The sequence below is a fragment of the Akebia trifoliata genome, chromosome 12 (genome assembly GCF_017979445.1).
Source record: "Akebia trifoliata isolate Shusen 1 chromosome 12, ASM1797944v1, whole genome shotgun sequence".
NCBI lineage: Eukaryota > Viridiplantae > Streptophyta > Magnoliopsida > Ranunculales > Lardizabalaceae > Akebia > Akebia trifoliata.
The window spans coordinates 31595378-31615767 of record NC_141386.1 but is presented as its reverse complement, the minus strand read 5'-3'; the positions used below and the strand labels follow the sequence as shown (position 1 = coordinate 31615767).

At 33.7% G+C, this 20390-nt stretch overlaps 2 protein-coding genes across 3 annotated transcripts; one reads left to right on the top strand and one right to left on the bottom strand.

Moving 5' to 3' along the window:
* Window positions 1–2747: 2747 nt before the first annotated feature.
* LOC147389534 (Double Clp-N motif protein) lies at window positions 2748–6946 on the bottom strand. Of its 2 annotated transcripts, none has more exons than XM_086419180.1 (6): window positions 6595–6946; window positions 6449–6484; window positions 6243–6352; window positions 4218–4397; window positions 3953–4080; window positions 2748–3314 (listed from the first exon to the last, which is right to left on the bottom strand). In XM_086419180.1, exons 1-6 carry the CDS (start codon window positions 6828–6830, stop codon window positions 3198–3200), a joined length of 807 nt encoding a protein of 268 aa, XP_086275306.1. In that variant the 5' UTR covers window positions 6831–6946; the 3' UTR covers window positions 2748–3197. The 2 variants fall into 2 exon arrangements, with proteins under 2 accessions (XP_086275306.1, XP_086275307.1); XM_086419181.1 differs by having other exon boundaries at window positions 3304–3648; window positions 6595–6940.
* Window positions 6947–16052: 9106 nt separating this feature from the next.
* Window positions 16053–19567, top strand: LOC147389533 (LOB domain-containing protein 19-like). The gene is made up of 2 exons (XM_086418823.1): window positions 16053–16418; window positions 18948–19567. Exons 1-2 carry the CDS (start codon window positions 16116–16118, stop codon window positions 19257–19259), a joined length of 615 nt encoding a protein of 204 aa, XP_086274949.1. The 5' UTR covers window positions 16053–16115; the 3' UTR covers window positions 19260–19567.
* The last annotated feature ends 823 nt before the right edge of the window (window positions 19568–20390 follow it).

The window sequence follows — 20390 nt, the reverse complement described above, 5'->3', positions numbered from 1 at the left end:
GGACCATGGTTACGGTCATTTCAAGCAACTTGTGTATGTTATCTTCACTTAAAATTTAAAAAGCAAAGAAGAGCCATTGTCGAATGCCCACATGTAATTTGTATATAGAACGCATTCTAATAAAGTCAAAACTCATGAAAGCAACATGCAATGATGAAAAGCTATGATACGCAATCTTTGACCATAGAATAAAGCGATCCATGATTGTGTTCGTGGGATTGGTTTGATTTGGTTTCAGAGCATTGCTATGTTTAGCCATCCTCTTCTGTCTTCATTAGCTTCCATTTGTTTTGTTGGAATTGTTTACCCATGGCCCCTTCTCTTGTATCTTTCGCCACGTTGCCATCGACTTAATCCCGTTGCTTAAATTTCGTTTGTTGCTAAAAAAAAGAAAAAAAATATATTGTACTTATAAAATATATGAACCCTAGAAAAGCTACATGAATCCTACTGTGTTATTACTAGCTATCATCAAAATTTCATATTAAACTACTATAATCCACAATTCAAATAAAAGATATTAATAATTACGAGAAAAAATAGCTAATTGCCGTACCAACTTTTATTTATAACACCTCAATTAATGAAATTATATGAAAGAAAAATAAATAAATAAAAGAAAGAAGTTGTGGCGATGACATCCAATGTGCACCCCTACCGATGAGCTAAAAAATCGAATCAAACCCATCCAAAATGCATGCCTTGATTCGGTTCGATTTTCTATTTGGCACGATCCAATGTGCAACCCTACTTTGTACCTTGTCTTTTTTGTAGCTATTTGAAACTAATTTCAACGGTTTAGAGTGAACTGCATCATTATGACAATTACATCCAACCATTGATGATCCGTGGACGGTAGAACAAGAGCTACAAAGAATTACACGAAAAACGAGCTACAAAGGATCCACTCACTACAAAATGACCTAATTTACCTTGCCCTGAACTTTTAATAAAAAGTCCTTAATTTTTCTTTCCAAACTAGTGAGTGATCTTTAAGTTTTTCAACATGTACGATACATTATTTTTAATCAATTGAACCTTATCTTCAGCCCACCATTTTAATCTCACCTTGAACCTCACTCAAGAAACTATTGAATTTTTTTTTTATTATAAAAAATCTCATCGTCATCTACTTCAAATATCACATCTTTTACCCAAATTTTTTGAAGATGAAGGCAATTAGATCACTTTTTTATTAATGTATTAAAGAAATAGAAATGTCATCAGTTTGAAAATACGGTGTGGCAACTCAAAAATATTCACCAAAAGATGGAGGGGTGCATCTAAATCATCCAATCTCTAAGGTTCATCCACCCATGGGAATTCAAATATACTTCGATCTTTTTTTTATTTTATAGAGTTGAATTGGTGTGGCATTAGCAACAGTTGGTGTGGCAATACTATCTATCTTTTTTTCTTCTCTTTTCTTAAAATCATGTTATCGTGTCGGCTGATACAAACATTTCGCGTAGCGGTGACGATTAGGTACGTCTGCAAGTTCCCCCACTCGTGCGGTCAATGCCTAGGAAGAATCAGAAACGATACATTTTTCTTCCTTTTCTTTCTTTGCTGATTTTTTGGTGAAGGAAATGCGTTTAAAATTACAACATGTCTCCCCAAACATGAGCAGGACTCAAGAGAGGGTAGTTGTTAATTAGAAAAGGACTTGAGTAAGTAAGATTATATGGAAATATTTAAATCTTAACTAAGATAGTCAAAGAAGACTTTGGACCAAACCTAACTTTTTTTTAGGCAAAAATCAATTGACTAATCCACCACTCTGGCCAATCAACATCCACTTAATCTATAATATAATTTATAAAATCCTATTAACGTACACCAGGAACTGTGATTTGGACTTTGGAGCATCAATTGGACCCACTCACCCGTGAACCCAGTCTTGTCTGCTAACTTGGCCTGGTAGGCCAGGGCCTTGACCTTGATCCTACGAAGGTAGGAGAAAACTTTGAAGTGGGTAGTCCGCTTCAAATTTTTTAAGAAACCCTCTCCATCGGATTACACGTGGCATTTCCAAGGAGGTATTTCAAATTTTGGTGGAAACGTAGGGACATGAAATAAAGTCTAAATGCCACGTGTGTTTTATCAAATTGTGAAGTGGGCTGCTCACTTCAATGTTGGACTCACAAAGGTAAGTTTGGACTTATACTTTTTCAACCCATTGAATCTGTTCCAAGTTAGGGCCTAAGGATGCACAGCCCGGCCCATCCCAGTCTGCCTATATTTTATAAATGAATTTTATATGAGTTGTGATAATCTGACTTACGCACGAGGCATACTCAATCGACTTAGCTGACATGACAGGCTTGGAAACCGTAGATCTTCTCTCCTTGAGATAAAAAAACATACTTTTTTATGGGGAACCGTAGTTCTGTATCTAGAGGAGAGCTCATCTACGGTTCCCAAGCTTGTCACGTGCTTAAATCAGATTATCAGCACTCATATTATATATAAGTAATTAAAATATATTATAAAAGAATAAGAGTTTTACTCTCATTTCTAATCGTTTTAAAAGCTATGATGAAGAATTAATATCGGTGCCATAGCTATCGATAATGTATGAATTTAATTTTTTTTTTTTTATAAAACCCACATATCACTCTGATCCCAGCCACAACCCATGGTTGGCTTTGGCCTTAACTGACTTATGTTCAATAGGGTTAGACGGGTCAAAACATTTGGTTTTTATTAGATATAAATAAATTAGTCACAGTAGATAAGAGGTAAGGGAGAACATGGTCACTTCGAAAACATAGGGGTATCTCAAATATTCACCAAAATAATGGTGGGGTACATCTATAACATTCGTGTAAAATATGAATATATGTTGATCTAAAGTGTTTTTTTTTTTTCTGAAAGATAATTGACTGGAAGTTATTTGGGAATGGTTTACAAGTTCAACACAACAATCCCAAGCAGGCTTGAAGGCACTAAGGGCATGTCAAGACGACATAATTGCAACAACCATGACTGACTTCCAATTCACATGTTGAACTGCAAACTCCAAAGAGTTTCAACTCCTAGACTCCTCAGCGTTGCAATTCTTCAGGGCCATCCAAACACCCAAGGCATGTGCCGACATTCCGTGTTATTACGTTAGGATGATTCATTCCAACTGCCCTGGCCATCAAGTGGGGGGTCTATAAGTCAAGCTCATATGACAAGACTGTGGGGAAGATTCAAGGGTTCGGCCTTTCATGTACCATGCAGCAATCTGAGGTCAGAACCCCACCAAATTGATTCCCCAACACAAATAAGGAGATCCACATGAGACCAATTGAACAGTTGTTATGTCCCTGGAATCAAATTCAATTAAACCAATATTTGAAGTAATGTAGAAACATTAGACAGGTAGAAACGGAAAAACTGGAGCCGCAACAAAGAGAGTTGGCAAATTGGATTCCACCAAATGCATTACAACAAGGACAGCAGAACCCAAACGTATCCAAGTTTGGATACAGAAGCATCTGATAGTAAACCAAAAATGTACTCTCAATATCATACCCAGCAAGGAAGCAATTGTCACAATTTTCTTGAAGAGTTCTAAAGAAAGAGCCAGGCAACAATCAACAAGCTTTCTGTAAACTTTTCAGGTCCCTATCTATAGTTTAGAACAACATCCTCATTTGCCTGTAAGTAACAAAATGGGTATCAATAGTGGACCTCATGGTTTTAAAACTCGTTTTGACATCTCGTCTCGTCCATGAACGAGACTGAGTTGTCTCGGATGAGTTTTCCGGTACGTTTGAGTCATCTTGTTCAACAATGATGGTTTTAAATCTCATCCGATACGTTTGACTTGTCTATCCATCTCGTTGTTGGATGACACTGAGACGTATTGGACGAGTTGTCTCGGTCTCGGACGAGATTTAAAACCTTGGTATACATTGAAGTGTATTTATCTTATAGAAGAATCCAATCTTGGATAACTTACAGACTTGGCGAGCTCGGCAGCTTTCTCGTCATCAAAACCAAGAGAAGCCATTATCTTGTGGCCTGCTGATTCTTTCTCAGACCAAATGCCGAGAAGCATATGGGTTGTGGTTATTTCCCCACCTTCACCTACATCCAACCAATCATTTACATATTCCAAGGTCGCTTACAGAGTTTATCAGCTTTGAACCATTTTAAACTAATGGAAGTAACATTCAAAAAAGACCATTAAAGCTACAGATAGGCATAAAGAGGGGGAAAATTACCTGATTTCAGTTTCTCGTCAACAGCCCAATCAAGAGCCCTTTGGGCTGGTTCGGTCAAAGGTGGGTGCTCAGGGCTGAAAAAGTACATATCAGATTTTCCAAGTAAGTTGACAGTTTCTTCTCGCACCTTGAAAAGTGTAATTCCATTTGCACGCAAAAACTTTGCTGCAATACTGGTTCCTACAATGATATAGTAAAGATATAAGTGAAAAAGGTTGGTTCCAAAGAGAACTGATGAAGAAAAACAGGAATTTACCTTGTTGTCAAAAGCAAGAATTATGTATAGTTATCAAGTCAATAGGTTACCATGATCAAATGAGAAATGGACAAAAAATGCAAGTTTTTCAACATGAAACACGTAACTTCACATCTGCGTGATGTCTAGCAGTTCTGAGCACTTAAGTTTTCCAAAGAAATCATCCCAATTAGGGTAGCAAAATTTACTTCATCATCATTGGGGTTGGCAAAACCAAAGACCAAAAATGTAAATATGTCAAGGTTTCATCACACAACAGTTCAAGCATCAAGACATGGAGAATCCCTTCATAACTTCAAAGAGATTGACAAGCAGCTTAGTCCAAAACACGTTGGAGAGCTTTTCTTATGATCCACGCCCTATCTACTATAAGTGATCTGAATAAATGGCATAGAAGTTGATTCTCTTTGTATTTTTTTTTTAATGCATAAAGATTATTCTTTTCCATATATTGACGCAGAGTCATTAATCAAAGGTTATAGTTGGTAGGGTGGATATCTGTTTCACTTTGAGAACTCAAGTTGTTGCAAGGAACACACTGTTTTTTAGTAATTTTATCCAGCATCCCTAATGCCTTGGAAATGATTAGAAGATGTGTCACTAATTTAATGACCTTGAAATACTTTAAAAAAAAAAAGTAATGACCTTGAAAAAAGCCAAAACTCCTTTATACTAAGATGAGATTGAATATCCAATTAATTCTTAAAAATGTAGGACTAAACTATGCACTTAAAACAGTTACTTCTTGCGATCATCCATCATCAATCATTTTTTTTTTGGAGTGAAGAACGCTTTCCCTTGAAGATAGTAACTTTTAAGTTGCTAAATAACTCTTGAATGAACTGAAGGAAGAAGCAAGGAAACTCATTTGGTTAGGGCATTCACACAAAGGGAAGCCCTAAACAAGGGAGCTTTTTGTAAGGAATGGGGGAATGGAAGCATAGCCCCCACCACAAAGACAAAGGTAAGGGAGCAGGGACAATTGAGGTGGTGTGTGAATTTGGCACCACAACGGAGGAGCCAAGTTGGAAGGTATTTAGCGTCATTTAATTGTAACCCTTTGCCTTCAGTTAAAATATTGACATTTTTTAATGATTAAAGGAAGGGAGTGCCTTGTTTGGTTTCATCAGAGAAACTTGGCTCATGAAGCAAATGTTACAAGATGCAATCATGCAAATGGGAATTCCTAAGTTCTAACCCAACAAGAAAATCCTCCAAAACTACAAAACCAATACCCAAATGAGCAATAGACTAAGAAAACAGCCATAATGTGGGGATAGTCAATCAAATAATCACTCACACTTTATTCCAACGAATGACACTTACATCAAAGATTTTCTACCTATGCACCAACGACAATAGTATAAATTTTCAAAGTCATGGTCAAGATATTAACCCTATGATATTCCCATTACTTTCCAACCCATCTTGATCTTTTCCTATCTTCGCACGCTAAACCTTCTAGATATTCATATGTTCTCTAGAGTAAAAAAAACTAGGGATACCCACAAAGACTTACCACGAGAGCACACGTGTTTGGTCGTATATGCTTTCATCTACAATACACGGTGTTCCATGCTAAATCCTTCACTCACTGTTGTCAAATTGTTTGATTTACATTCTACTTGTAAAATGACAGTTCTTATATCTTAATTATTTACTTATGTTAATTTCAATTCTTAAAAACACGAAAGCAATCTCAATTCTACATTATGACACATTATATTTATAAACACATTAAAGTTTTGAGAGATGTCAAAATCACTAACCTTCAACCAAGATCCCCATGAGAAGAGCTTCGGTTCCAGTATTCGGGTACTTGAGCTTCCTCGCTTCCAATTCAGCCATAGCAAACGATTTTATTGCCCTCGCAGACCATCTACACCAATTTATGCAACACAAACATCAAATTAAATCACAGCCACTACAAAGATTAAATAAAACCAATTACGAATAAACAACAAACACAATTTACTTCGGAATCTTCTCAGTAGAAGCTCTCCCTGGTTTTCTGCACACAAAAAAATAAAAATAAATAAATAAATCAATATTTCAAAATCAAACATTCCAATTTCTTGTTTTTTTACAGAGATTTTCATGGATAGAGTGATCGAAACTTACGCAGTCGGGAGACTAAATAAAATCGTATTAAGTGTGGGTGAACATCGCGCCTTGTGAATTAGAGGTCTCGAACTCGAGGAACTAAGCGAGATTTGGTTCCCAAGCAAAGAATTAACCAAACCGTCTGGTCCGAGATTCAAATTCAGAGAAAGGGAAGAATATTTTCTAGGGTTTTTATGACCAGATGGCAAAGAAGCGATTAATATTGGTGAGGAGGAGAGAAATCGAGCAACCATTTTTTCCTGAAACCCTAAATTTTGGGGATAAAGCGGGTTTTCACAGAACTTGCAAAGAGGGGGAGTGAATGGATGCAGGAACAGCTGTAGCTGGTTTTAGCTTACTTGGGTTAAGGGTATCTCTAATGCCATGGCTTGCTTCCACCAAAATATTGTATTTTATACTTAATTTATTATTATTATTTTGTTCAAAATTTTACTAGATAAATAATGATCTTCATACAACTAAAATATATATACATTAGTTGAAAATATTCCATGAAATATGTCTAAATCTACAAATATAATACAAAAAGATTACTGATAGAGGAACAAAGCTTCTCTCCAAAACGGGAGAAGTCTTGAGTTCAAGACTTCAATCCCCATTACTCGTCATCTACAAGGATTTATCCTGATTTACTTGGTATTTGTGATTTGTAGAGCATTGCATGTATTAGGGGGATTTGAGCGAGACATAATGGTTGTGCTCGGCCAAGTTAGCTTTTATTTTTTATTTTTTATGAGTAATCGGACTTGAAGCCATGACCTCAAAGTTGTTTTGCAATGTGTCAAATCAATTGAGTTATGGGTTTGGGTGAAAATTTACGATCAAGTTTGGATCAATTATTTTGCACCATCTTTTAATTTTTTATCTAAATGCCCATACTAAAATTGTGACCAAAATACTCTTGATTTATAACTAGCCGTTGTCAATATTTTAGTAAATTGACATGATAGTCTACTTTTCAATCACATTCTATACACTCACGACTAATCACCTTTTAAAATAAAATAAAAATAAAATTTACACTATTTTTCTACCCAAGAAGGAAAATGGATTTCATCCTATCATAGAAATATATGAGAGAAACCTAAATATATGTGATGGGACAAAGAGAATGATTTCAACCAATAGTGGAAAAGTCTAAATTTTGAGTAAATGGAGCTTAATTTTAAATTTTTGGTGGGATTGATTAACTTTTGTTAAGGGATACAAATATATTTTTAAGTTTCTCATTGTTTTGTTTGAATTTAGAATTTATATTATAATTTTTAATTTGATTTTGATGTTTTCATTATATTGACACAATTTTTGTTGAATTTTTATACCTTCTATTGAGTTCAAATTTTATCTTGTTGTTCTATTTGGAAGGTTAAAATAGAAATAATCCTAAGGTGGGGAAATTATTTTAGGGGGACACATGATTAAGTTGGGAAAATCATTTTCCTATTGAATAGGATCTGAATCCATTTTCTTTCTTTGGGGTCGAAAGTGGTGTAAATTTTGTTTTTATTATATTTAAAAAGGTGATGAGTTATGAGTGTATAGAATCGGGTTGAAAAACTAAACTATCAATCCAATTTGCTAAAATGTTGAAAACGACCATTTGTAAATCATGGACATTTTACGTCACAAGTTTTAGTTTGGGCATTTAGGTAATTTTATACATCATTTATTAAAGAAAAGAGTCAAGAACGTGGAAACTTTGAATGCTACCTCAAAAGTTGAGTGGGGGTTATAGCCCTCTCTCGGTCCAACGTAGGTCTGTCCTACCTACAACACAAGCATTCTCTTTAGGGTTAAGAGTGTAAAAATTAAAAATAAAAAAATTAGAGGGATATTAGTAAAAAAAATTAAGTTAAGAGATAAATGATGAAAAATAATAAAATTAATTAAATGGATAAAAAAAAATATATAATAAATTTTGAGGGGGTAAAAGACATTCTCTTTAGGATTAAAGGGGGATGAGTCATGAAAAATAATAAAATAGATTAAAATGATAAAAAAAAAAACATCCTAAAATTGGAGGGGGTGAAGGTAAAGGCAAAAAAATGAGTCTCACAAAAATTCTAATTCGATGGGATGTTTATTCATACAAACCTACAATTGTATTTTATTATATAGATGATCAAAGTTAAAGATGAGATAAGACATACTGTTTAAGTATTTTGAAAATGTAGAGATTTTGCAAGATAGTACGCTATTTTATTGATCATTGAAGCAATCCATTTCAATTGCATATAGATGTATTATTATAAATTAATTAGAATAAAAGGAGAATATATTTGATTAAATACGATTGCCCATGGACAATGTATACTCTACTTCTTTTATGCATTATTGGTTATCCTTAGACCTAAGAACTTTAATGTTACACTATGCTCATGTGTTATTCACTTTGATTTATCAGCCATGGTGCCACACCTTCGCGCAATATAATGGGTATTTTGTATAATTGAAATTGTACCTAATGGACTAAATCTTCGATGAGAGATCTATCTTATTACGTAGATCCATTTCATTGTTCATCTCTTCCATATTGGTCGGCCGATGACATTTGCTAAAAGAGTTTTGCAAAATTCTGTATAGATATGTGCAGATAATGTATTTTCAAAAGAATTATGAGAAAATTATTTGGATTTCTAATCGATTCAACGTAATATTATTAGAAAGTGTTTTTAAATGTCAAATGGGGTTAGCTTGTAATATATTACATTTTTTAAATGTTTTTTAAGGATATTTTAGATGGAGGGATTAAGTTGTAAATAACACATGGAATATTACTCTCTATGATGATCTAAACTCTTGGGATACAAATACAAATAGTTTATTGGAATAAAATTTTACCAAATTAATAATTGAACTTATAGGTTTAGAGGATAAACCAAAACTCTACAACCCAATACATTGAAATCCAAAATGATCTAAACCCAGAGATCCCAATCTTGTTCTCTGTCTATAAATAGGCCTTGTTTGAGCCACCCCCACCCCCCTATATTTTCAAACTGATGAGCACCTTTTGATACACTACTTTTTTTTAAGAGATTTACATAAAATGACCTACATGCCCTCATTCTCGATCACTTGCCAAAAACGCTATGTTTTTCACTAAAACCCCATTGTCTTGAGACTATGCAATGTTAAATATACATAATAATAATAATAATAATAATAATAAATTATGTAATACAAACTAATATAGGATTTTCTTAATAAATATCCTTAATTTTTGAATAAAAATTTAATAATACAATTAGTAAAGTAGTTTTTAACTACGATGAATAACATACTCATAGTTTCAAGATTTTATCCTTCAAGGTGAAGTATAATGTCTCGTTCTCCAAAATGATAAGTTATTTATAAATATTTTTTTTTTAAATATGTCATTTTTCATTGTAGATCAACAATAATTTCATTGTTTAGTAACCTCAAGTGATGAATTCACTACTTCTGAAAAGTAAGCGTATTTTTATTTATTTGAACAATCACTTAATTATTATTATATAGTCTTTGTGAACTTTTCCAAAATGCTTATAGTACAATAGGTGGAGTGTTTAGTAGAGCAACAAAGCTCTGCTCGAGTGGTGTTGTGCTCTCTAAGTGATTGGTACAAAATGATTTTGTGCAAAATACTTGCATATCAAACTCGAGCATGAGTGACATCTCAATGCACTTGTTGAGTTTTAAAACATTGTTTCAATGCATAAAGTATGGAAAAACCTACAATATGATGAAGTTGATGAACTTTTTTCTCCTGTTAATGGATCGGCTTAAGAGCGACTCCAACGCATACTCCATCTCAATCGCCATCCCCTCTCAATTATCTTTCTGGAGAGTCAAAATCATTTGAAGGGTCTCCAACGCACTCATCATTTCTTTCTCTATTTTAGGTAATGGAATTTTCAACCATCAACATAGATAATTTGGAGTCTTCATTTGTTGACTCCAAAAGACTTCATCCCCTGCCTACTATTTTTAAAGAGTCATTTAAAATTTTTAGGGTCTTCAATGCACTATTCATTCCATTTTGTGTTGAATTGAAAACATATTAAATATTAATGAAAAATCATTTTACATAGCATAGTTGAAATGCATACTCCGTGAATATCTAAAATCGTTATCCATAAACACATGGTTATCCATTATGGATAGTCATTTTGGATATCTCCCTTGAGTTGCTATGGGCTTAAGGAGATTTTATAGTCTAAATTTAGAGTAAGGTAACTAACTTACAAAAGGAATCCAAATCAAGGATCATGACACCATTGAACAGATGAATTGCATCATTATTTTTTAATCTATTGGCCAAGATTGCTAGTTTCCCATAAATAAGGCTATTACATTATAGATATGTTATTGCCACACCAGCTTTTATCTAATACCACACCAATTCCTAGGTAAATCACCAAAGAATTGCATACAGTTGGGGTGGCATTATCAAAAGTTGGTGGGCCAATAATAGCTCTCATTACATTAATGTCTGCCATTTATTTATTTTTGCAATGTGCTAATCAGGGATCACCATCCTATTATGGGTGAGGCCCACATATCTTCTTTTTGATTGGCTACACTTTGGAAAAAATCTTGGTATTGGTAAAAAAATAAAAAATATATTAACAATTTGGAAAAAACACAAAATCCCATACACAGAGAATGAAAAGTCTTTTATAAGATAAAATATTTTTTGATCAATAATTAATATTAGGAAAATTGATCTCTTAAATGGCATTGTATATACAATTTCAAGGCTATGTTTTGTTATATATTCAATTCTCTCTATCAATCTTAAAATATTTACATCATTTTTTTTTCTTTGAGTTTCAAAAATACCCTAAACTTAAATTTGTAAAAAAAAAATCTTTTGATTAGTAGAACATTACTTAGAAAAAGCAGTGCGAGAAACAAGAACGACAATCAAAATAGACAATAACAAATAAAAGACTAGGATTTTTTATTTTATTTTAAGTGATTCAATAAAATTGTCTACATTCAGAGTGATTATTCAATTGCTCTTTCTCTTCGAAAAGGTAAAAATCCCTTATAAAAATCGAATTTACGAAGAAATTATAAATAATAAAAAAATGAAATTAATTCAAAGATAAATTAATTATAAAATTAAATTAAAATTTAAAAAAATATATTATTAAAAAAAATTAGATCGAGGTGAACCACCCGAAAACCTCCCAACTTACCGTAGAATTAGACTCATGGTATCTCCCTTCTGCCAATATGATACTATCAACAAATAAAAATCACAAATATAAGATATTATATATTAAGATTAGCCAAAGAATAGAATAATAAGTCTTATAATTGTACGGGCCTTATAAAATCATTTAATCTCTTAAGTAAAATATGTTAATAAATGCTTTTATATTTGCTAGCTAACGATGTATAAAGCACAAAAGGCCAACACGATTACTTTAAATTATCAGCTTAACCTTATGAATGAAGTTTTATTATTAAAAATAAACATCGGTTAATAAAGAATTCGTGCATTACACGTACCTCATCGTAATTAATGTTAAAGCTCATTTATGATTCTTTGAATACTTTTGACTTTCAAACTCTACACTTGGTCAAAAAGTCAAGATCCATTTTTATAACATTTTGAAAATAGTGCAACTTCGAGGATCTGCTTTGCAGATTGCACAAATATCCATACTTGCACGAGGTGTGACTTAAACAAATAAGCTGCAATATTAGACACTAAATCAAATCAATTCTAGGAACCATCACATCATCGAAGAAATCTATAAGAGGAGCAATTCTTGAGTCGATCCTAAAGTCTCTACAATGTGTTTTGAACGATAGTTGGATCGTATTCAAAATAGAAAAATTCATGATTATTGATTTTTGAGATGCAATTCGTAGTCTTTCCACGACTTCTCGTCACTTTTCTGATTTAATGTTGTTAGATTAGATTTTTCTTCAATGTAGGATGATCACATTAGTAAATAGTTTAACAAGATAACATGATTTTTTTTGCGTGTGTGTATGGTTAGGGGGTCGGGAAATAGTGTAGTTTTATATTTTTCACAATTATTGTCATTTTATAATCAAAGTCTTACTATCGCTTTTATTTTTTATTCAAATATTGTAATTCTAATTAAATTATATTTCCTTGTTTTGTTTCGTGTTATATGCTTGGCATTGTCTTTTTCATGACAGAGTCCTTTTGATTCTACCTACATAAGATATATGTAAGCTTTGTGTCAGAGTAAAAGGTTAACGCATGAATTACTTCCATCCTAGTCTTTAGAATTTGAGATGTACGACATAAGTCTCGACTATATTTAGTAAAAAATAACTTCTAATTTATATTTTCAGATAAGGTACTCAAAAATTGTCAAAGGGGCTTTCTTGCCAAATCTAGAAATTGAGACATATTATCACCATGACAACGTTGAGAATTTATGACATAAAATGTAATCCCCACGATAATGAGTCGAGTCAAATTTCGTGTCTAGTCCATTGTTATGGCTCACTTCTGCACATTGACTTTTATTGTCGAGTTGGATATTCTATTGATCATATTTTTTTGAGTCATGATAATCTGACTCCCCCACGTGGAATGCTGAAAATACTCTCTTAATGTGGCATGTGCTAGAATCATAGATTTTATTTCTCGAGATACATAAATTCACATTTTCATAAATCTATACAGTTGTGTATCTCAATAAAAGAAAATCCATGATTCTGACACATCCCACGTCAGGAGAGTATTTTGAGTATGCCACGTGAGGGTGTTAGATTATCATAACTCTAATAGTTTTTTTTTTTTTTTTTTTCTAATAGACTTTTGAGTCGAGGGTCAAGATGATGTCAAATATCATATTTCGAGGTACACGTGGCATGAAGTGAGGCTGGAAGGATTTTCATATTGTGCTTCCATTTCCTACGCTAACCATTAGACTTTTAGATCCAGAATTAGGAGTTTTTAAAGTTTTATTAATTATTATACACTTTTTATTGTTTATTTTTTGGATTAATTCGTCTTCTCCACACGAACCGACAAGAGCCGGACGGCGCGGCCGTTACTCACCTCCCAACAATTTTATTTTCCAATACTTAATTAAAGCAAAGAAAGAGAGATTAAAATCTCTGAAAAAGAGAAACCAACCCAAAGTATGTGTCCTCTGTGCATGCGTGCAAGGGAGTATGCTACTCTAGTGGGACCCACATATCAATGATTTAATCCGTATACACGTGTCAAGATGGGGAGCCATGGAAAGACAACAACTTCATGTGCTTACTGTTGCGATGTGTTTTTGCGTAGACAGTAGTGTGGCTTCTTGACTGAATTAACCCTATGGAGATCGAGGGCCCACCATTTTGTATGGTCGCATCGATCAAATCAAGAAATCAGCCATCAGCGTTTAATGTTGATCTATGGTGGCAGTACATGTAAAATCTTGTGAAGATGAGGGTATTTTATATATTTAACTCTACTGATCCCGAGGCACTGAGAGGTGATGGTTTATTCTGTGATACACGTCAAGAATTGATATGCGCAGGAATTTTTTAACCTTAAACAAAGTAGGATAGAAAAACACTTGTTTTCCGTAAATCGATTTTGTTGGGAATCCCTAAGAAGAGCCTCCTATTCTTCAAGTCCTTATCTGACTTTTTTTTTTTATATGCTTTTTGCATGATTCCTTTATATATAATCATATAAAATCATAAAGATTTGTCTTTGTCTTTGTGTATCCCAAAGCAAAGGATCTACAATTTTATGAAAAGAACGTAAAAACAGTAAATCAAATTATCACGAATCTTTCTTTAATATATATGTAGAGTCATAATATTCTAATTCAAATATTTTCACTTGAACTATACTTGATCAACGTGATAAGTGTACAAAATCATATATTATTTTCTTCGAGATACACAAGAAAAAAGATTTACGATTCTGTGTATTTTCCATGTCAACCGAGTGAAAATTTTCGAGGCAAATTATTACTAGTCATACATTTATTTTTTTTTTCAAATACCTTGTAAGAATACCTCTCATCTCACCTACTTAATGGGAAAAATCAAAATGACTTGAAAATATTGGGGAAAAATTACACAATAGCAACTGATCGAAAAAAATTACATAGAAAAAGAAAACCACAATAAATATTTCTAATGGATTAGGGTTGAAAATCTATAAATAGAAAAATACGATTTATTATTATAAATATTTGGACTTTTCAAGTTCAAAACCACGCTCGAGAGAAAGGAGACTATTGAGAAATTTAAATGAGAGAATAATCGTAAAATCTCTTTTTTATAAATAATTTTTTTGAGATAAATATAAAAAATACATTTTTGTGAAGATTTCTATTGAAGTCGTGAATGTTTTCATTCCCTTATACACATTGTTTTCATGGATCATATATAATCTAATGGTTATCAGATCAGGTTAGGGAAGGGATTTGAAATTCAATGATCATCCTATATATTGATTAAGTTAGGGTTAAGGGTAAGTTTTGGGATTTGATGATCGTGTGTCCAATCCATAATATTTTTTATGGGATCTTAACTCATCATAGTAATTAATCACAATCAAGCTGTTTTTTTGTTGTAGTCCCACCAAAGAAAACAGAACATTGATTGGTCCATTTCTTGTAAAAAAAAGGACACATTAACTATGTGTAAAAATCATGAAACTTTTACTTGAGTAAAACAAATAGTTAACAGTGTAACACTGTAGAGGTAACAAATAGAAAACAAAAGAGAGATACATGTTGTAGTTGCTTCTTTGCTTTTCTACTGTGACACTGTCCTATCTCCTTGTACGACTTGATCAGATTGATAGAAAAGACGAGAGAAAAAATTGAGGATGTTTGTCCCACGTGGGTTGTCGCACGTGGGTACATCTGCAGCTATTAGAAGTTGCTACTGTCACCCCCACTCTATCGTATCGTATGTATATGTTTGCTTCACGCAGCGTGTTCCTTGGCTTTAAAGTCTTTATCAAATTCATTGAAAAGCACTCCTATCCGAGAAATACTTTCCTTACTAACTTAGTAAGATTTCAAATCTTACTAAGGATAATTGATCTCAAGTGGATTACAAAATTGGCAATCCAAGAACCCAGATCTATAGATTTCATGAAATAACTCAGATAAAAATCAAAATAGATAAGAAAATAACTTTATTTTGGATGATCTAAGATTTTGAAAATAGACGGTAAATGAACTCCTAAATTTAAAATTAAAATTCAACGGTGCAAAAAATATCCTTTTAAATTTAAGTTTTAAAAAAAGTTGATAATGGTTTTTACTCTACATTCCCATGTCATCCGATCATGTTTTTTAATGCCACATGATAAAGTCAACGACCCTTAGTAAGATTAGAAATCTTACTAAGTTAGTAAGGCTAGAATTACTCTTCCCCTTATAACCCACCACCACCAACATAAATAAATACCCATCTCTCTCCCCCTCTCAAATTCTCAAGAAAGTTAGAACATAACCCCCCCTCCCTCCCTCTCTCTCTCTATCTCTCTCTCTCTACATATAGAGACACTTGTAGAGATGAGTGGAAACAACAGCAGTAATGGTAATGGTGGTGGTGGGCCTTGTGGGGCGTGTAAGTTCTTGAGAAGAAAGTGTGTAAAAGCTTGCATATTTGCACCTTATTTTGATTCAGAACAAGGAGCAACTCACTTTGCTGCGGTGCACAAAGTGTTTGGTGCAAGCAATGTGTCAAAGCTACTCCTACGTATACCAGTTCACAAGCGTCTTGATGCTGTTGTTACTATCTGTTATGAAGCTTTGGCTCGTATTGGTGATCCTGTTTATGGTTGTGTTGCTCACATCTTCTCTCTTCAACAACAGGTATGTATATTTTTTATGAATTTTTCCTAATGTTTCCCATAACTTACTTCCCTTCTCCTTGTCTTTCTTGATAATTTTTACCTATTCGATTCCTGCTTCTTCTTTTTTTTCCCCTTTGATCTATGTTTTTTCACATAAAATCACATATTAGGGTTGATTTAAAAAAAAAATTATTCTTGTTAATTGTCTTCAATTAATTTCTTAGAAATTCCAACACAACAAAGAAGTGTTTTGGTGTGTACTCTTTTTTTCTAAGAGTGGGTCAAGAAGAACATGCCACGTGGTTTGAAAAGAAAACCGGGAGTTGGACTACAACCAACATCCTGGAGTACAGGAACCCAACATTTGTCCTTTTTTTTTTTTTGGGAGAAAATAAAGGTTAGGCGAAAGTTCATTAACAGCCGCCATAAAGTGGTGGATCAAAAACCCACCCATACAGGTCTTTTGCTTGTTGGAGTTAGTAAGTAAACTTCCTCAAGAAATATTATTCAAATATTTTTGGTTTTCGAGGAAGAAATTTGAAGTCTGGGAGTGTTTGGGACCCACAATTGACGTACGAGATTATCTTCACATGGAAGTGTTGACTAGATTGGATGGTCTTTTAAGTATTTGTCTCGTTGTTTGTGAGTAAGAACGAAAATAGGTCAAACAGAAGGCAAATAAAGTCAATCGAATGAAGGGTTGTGATTATATTTTATATTTATCAAGTTGAATTTTGATCCTCATCATCTTTTTTTGTAGTTAATAGTTATTACTACCCATCAGACTTGATGATGATCTTGTGGGGTTCGTTATATTAAGAGAAATGCTATTGACACGTCGAACTTTACTTACAATACACAAATCCCTATGAAATTATGCGGTTATTAGTTATTATTCATGAATTGTCGTGTTATAAGTAAAAATTGGTGTGCTAATAACAGCTCTCTACATTGAAAAGCTGAGACAAAACCAAACAGGGAAGCTTATGTACACATGGCAAACAACTAGTGTTGGTTAGACAAATTCTCGACCAGCTGAGCTGGACCAAAGAATAATTCATCATATAAATTCTAAAACCTTGAACTTGGACATTGATTATAATTTAAGGGTGCAAGATACGGTGCATCAAGGTGTATTGAAAATGATTTACATTACTTGCAGTATTATACACTCTAAGATCAGTTGAATGTTCAAGCAAACTTAAAAAAAATAGTGATTGTGTCAATGGTGCAAAAATGGGTTTTGCACCGATGATGAGACCCGACCCGATTCCTGATCAGGTCTATGATTGTCTCGAGTCCAACAATAGGATTTTCAATAGATTGGTTCAGACCCGAAACCCAATTCATTACGATCCATTACTTAAGATTTGGATCGACAACTGAATCAAATATTTTTTTACCAGATAGTGTGGAAGCAAATATATAAATTACATATGTAATATCGAAATATTGACCCGAATCGTTCAAATTATCACTAGACAAGATCCTTTCCTAGATCCGATCCGACTCTTTTTTGGATTTGTTGTATTCAACTCATGATATTTTGAATAGATCGGTTTTATAATTTTTTTTTATAAAATGTTTATTTTTTAATAATTAAATATTTGCTATCTTTATATATATGATGAGTGCATGCGGTTTGCGTACACAACTGATGTGGCAAGGGTACAGAACCATTGATCTTTTTCATCGGGATGCAAAGGAAAAAGATTTTGATTCTATATCCTTGCCACATTAGCCACGTACCAAAACCATGTGCATTCATCATTATTCATATATATGAGTGACCTCAAGATTGGATCTCATATTGCACATCTTGACCTAAAAGTGGGTAGGAACCATAGATGCTTTTCCACTTGTATCTTAGGGCTCCTATACACTTTCATGTCAGGGTGTGTGATGTGAGGTCCAATCTTCAGGTCACTTCAGCATTATTCATATAAATATGTATTTTTTATAGAGCACCAACCAATCTACCTTATAATAATAAAAATATGAATTCATATATATATATATATATATATATATATATATATATATATATATATATATTATATATATATATATATATATATATAAATGGGTCAGGTTCCTATAGACGAAAGAAATGATACAAGATCTTGATCATGCAAAAACAAAATCTAGTGATTGAAAATTATCCTCGAGATAGTATCATCAGGAGCTAGGACTGTAACTTAAGCTTGTGGTGATGGTTATCAACTAAGTTACTAAAGAAGTTGCACTTTGTAAATGTAGGTGGTGAATTTGCAGGCAGAGTTAGCATTTGTTCAGGCACACCTCTCAATATATGAATTCATATATATATTATATATATATATATATATATATATAATATATATATATATAAATGGGTCAGGTTCCTATAGACGAAAGAAATGATACAAGATCTTGATCATGCAAAAACAAAATCTAGTGATTGAAAATTATCCTCGAGATAGTATCATCAGGAGCTAGGACTGTAACTTAAGCTTGTGGTGATGGTTATCAACTAAGTTACTAAAGAAGTTGCACTTTGTAAATGTAGGTGGTGAATTTGCAGGCAGAGTTAGCATTTGTTCAGGCACACCTCTCAACCTTAGAGTACTCATCTCAAGCAATGCCTCCAAATCAATCTCCTGCATCAACTAGCATCCATGCCTCTACCAACATTGTGTCTCCTTCTAACGTGTCACCACATTTCGGGCCTCTGCAGTCGCCGCCACAAATATTGGAGATGGGAAGTTGTTGTAGTCCTACTGAGCAAACCATGGACGAAGGCGATCTACAGGCACTAGCAAGAGAATTTGTCTCTAGGTACTTGCCTGGAGTAAGATTTCGGCCATCTAATTCTTGTTAGAAGTTTGTAACTAAACTTTTGGGCCAATTTCTTTAATTTTAAGCCTTTTTAATTAACAAAGTTAGTATATAGCTCACTTATAGTAGATATAAAAGAGTAAGTAATGTAAAACAATGTATGAGATACCTCGAATCATCATTGTCAGTGTATCTCATCATAAATAAGTTGTAGTAGGGATTAGGGAAAGATATCTAGGATAACTAGTATCAATTTAAGTTCAGAAAGACCTCTTAGATATGGCTAAGAGTCCATAATTTTTGCAATTCCAAAGTTCATCATGACTCTAATTAAGTAGTTTGAAAAATTGCTATTAGAACGATATATGGCCCACTAACTTTGTTGAAAATGCTTGATGCGCCTAGCCCAGGTTAGGTTAGCACCATGCGCCTAGGTCGGGTGGTGCTCAGCCATGTGGCCCATGCCCGGATCCATGCCTGGCGCTGCTTTACCCTTGACCTACAAGAGCATTGCCCTTTCCGAGTCTCACGCTAGTCCACAGTTGTATAAGTACCATGTATTTGTATGGGTTTAGGGAGTTTGCTCGGGCTGGGAGACACTATATGTACACGCCTGTTACACCAACACATGCCCAATTGGCGCTTTGCCCTTGACCTAATAGTGCATTTTTTTCTTCTTCTATAACCTACGTTCCAATGGCCTGTGACCTATCTTATCGAGTACCTGTCCTTTTACATTAGGAAAGAATTGTCTATCTTATTGGTTATCTGATGGCTATCAGGTATTTGTAGGGTCGATTTTGGACCCAATATTTTATTTAGGTTCTAATTCTAGGTGTATGTGAAACTGAATTGACACCCCAATATAGTACTACATGGACTGCTTGCTGTTACTCACGCGTTGCCCTGAGTGGGGGTCCCTCGAGTTTAAAAAGTACAGATGGAATGCCTTCATGGTAGGGGGGGCCCTCGAGTTTAAAAAGTACAGATGGAATGCCTTCATGGTAGGGGGGGCCCTCATGGAGAAGCATGTCGTGCGACCACTAACCATACATGATATATAGAATGGGAGTGTTCATTTCACACCATGCAAGGGCTGACACTGTAATCAATTTATACTAGAAATGCTAAATTAGGAGACCTACAATTGTAATGGCTAATATCAACTATCACA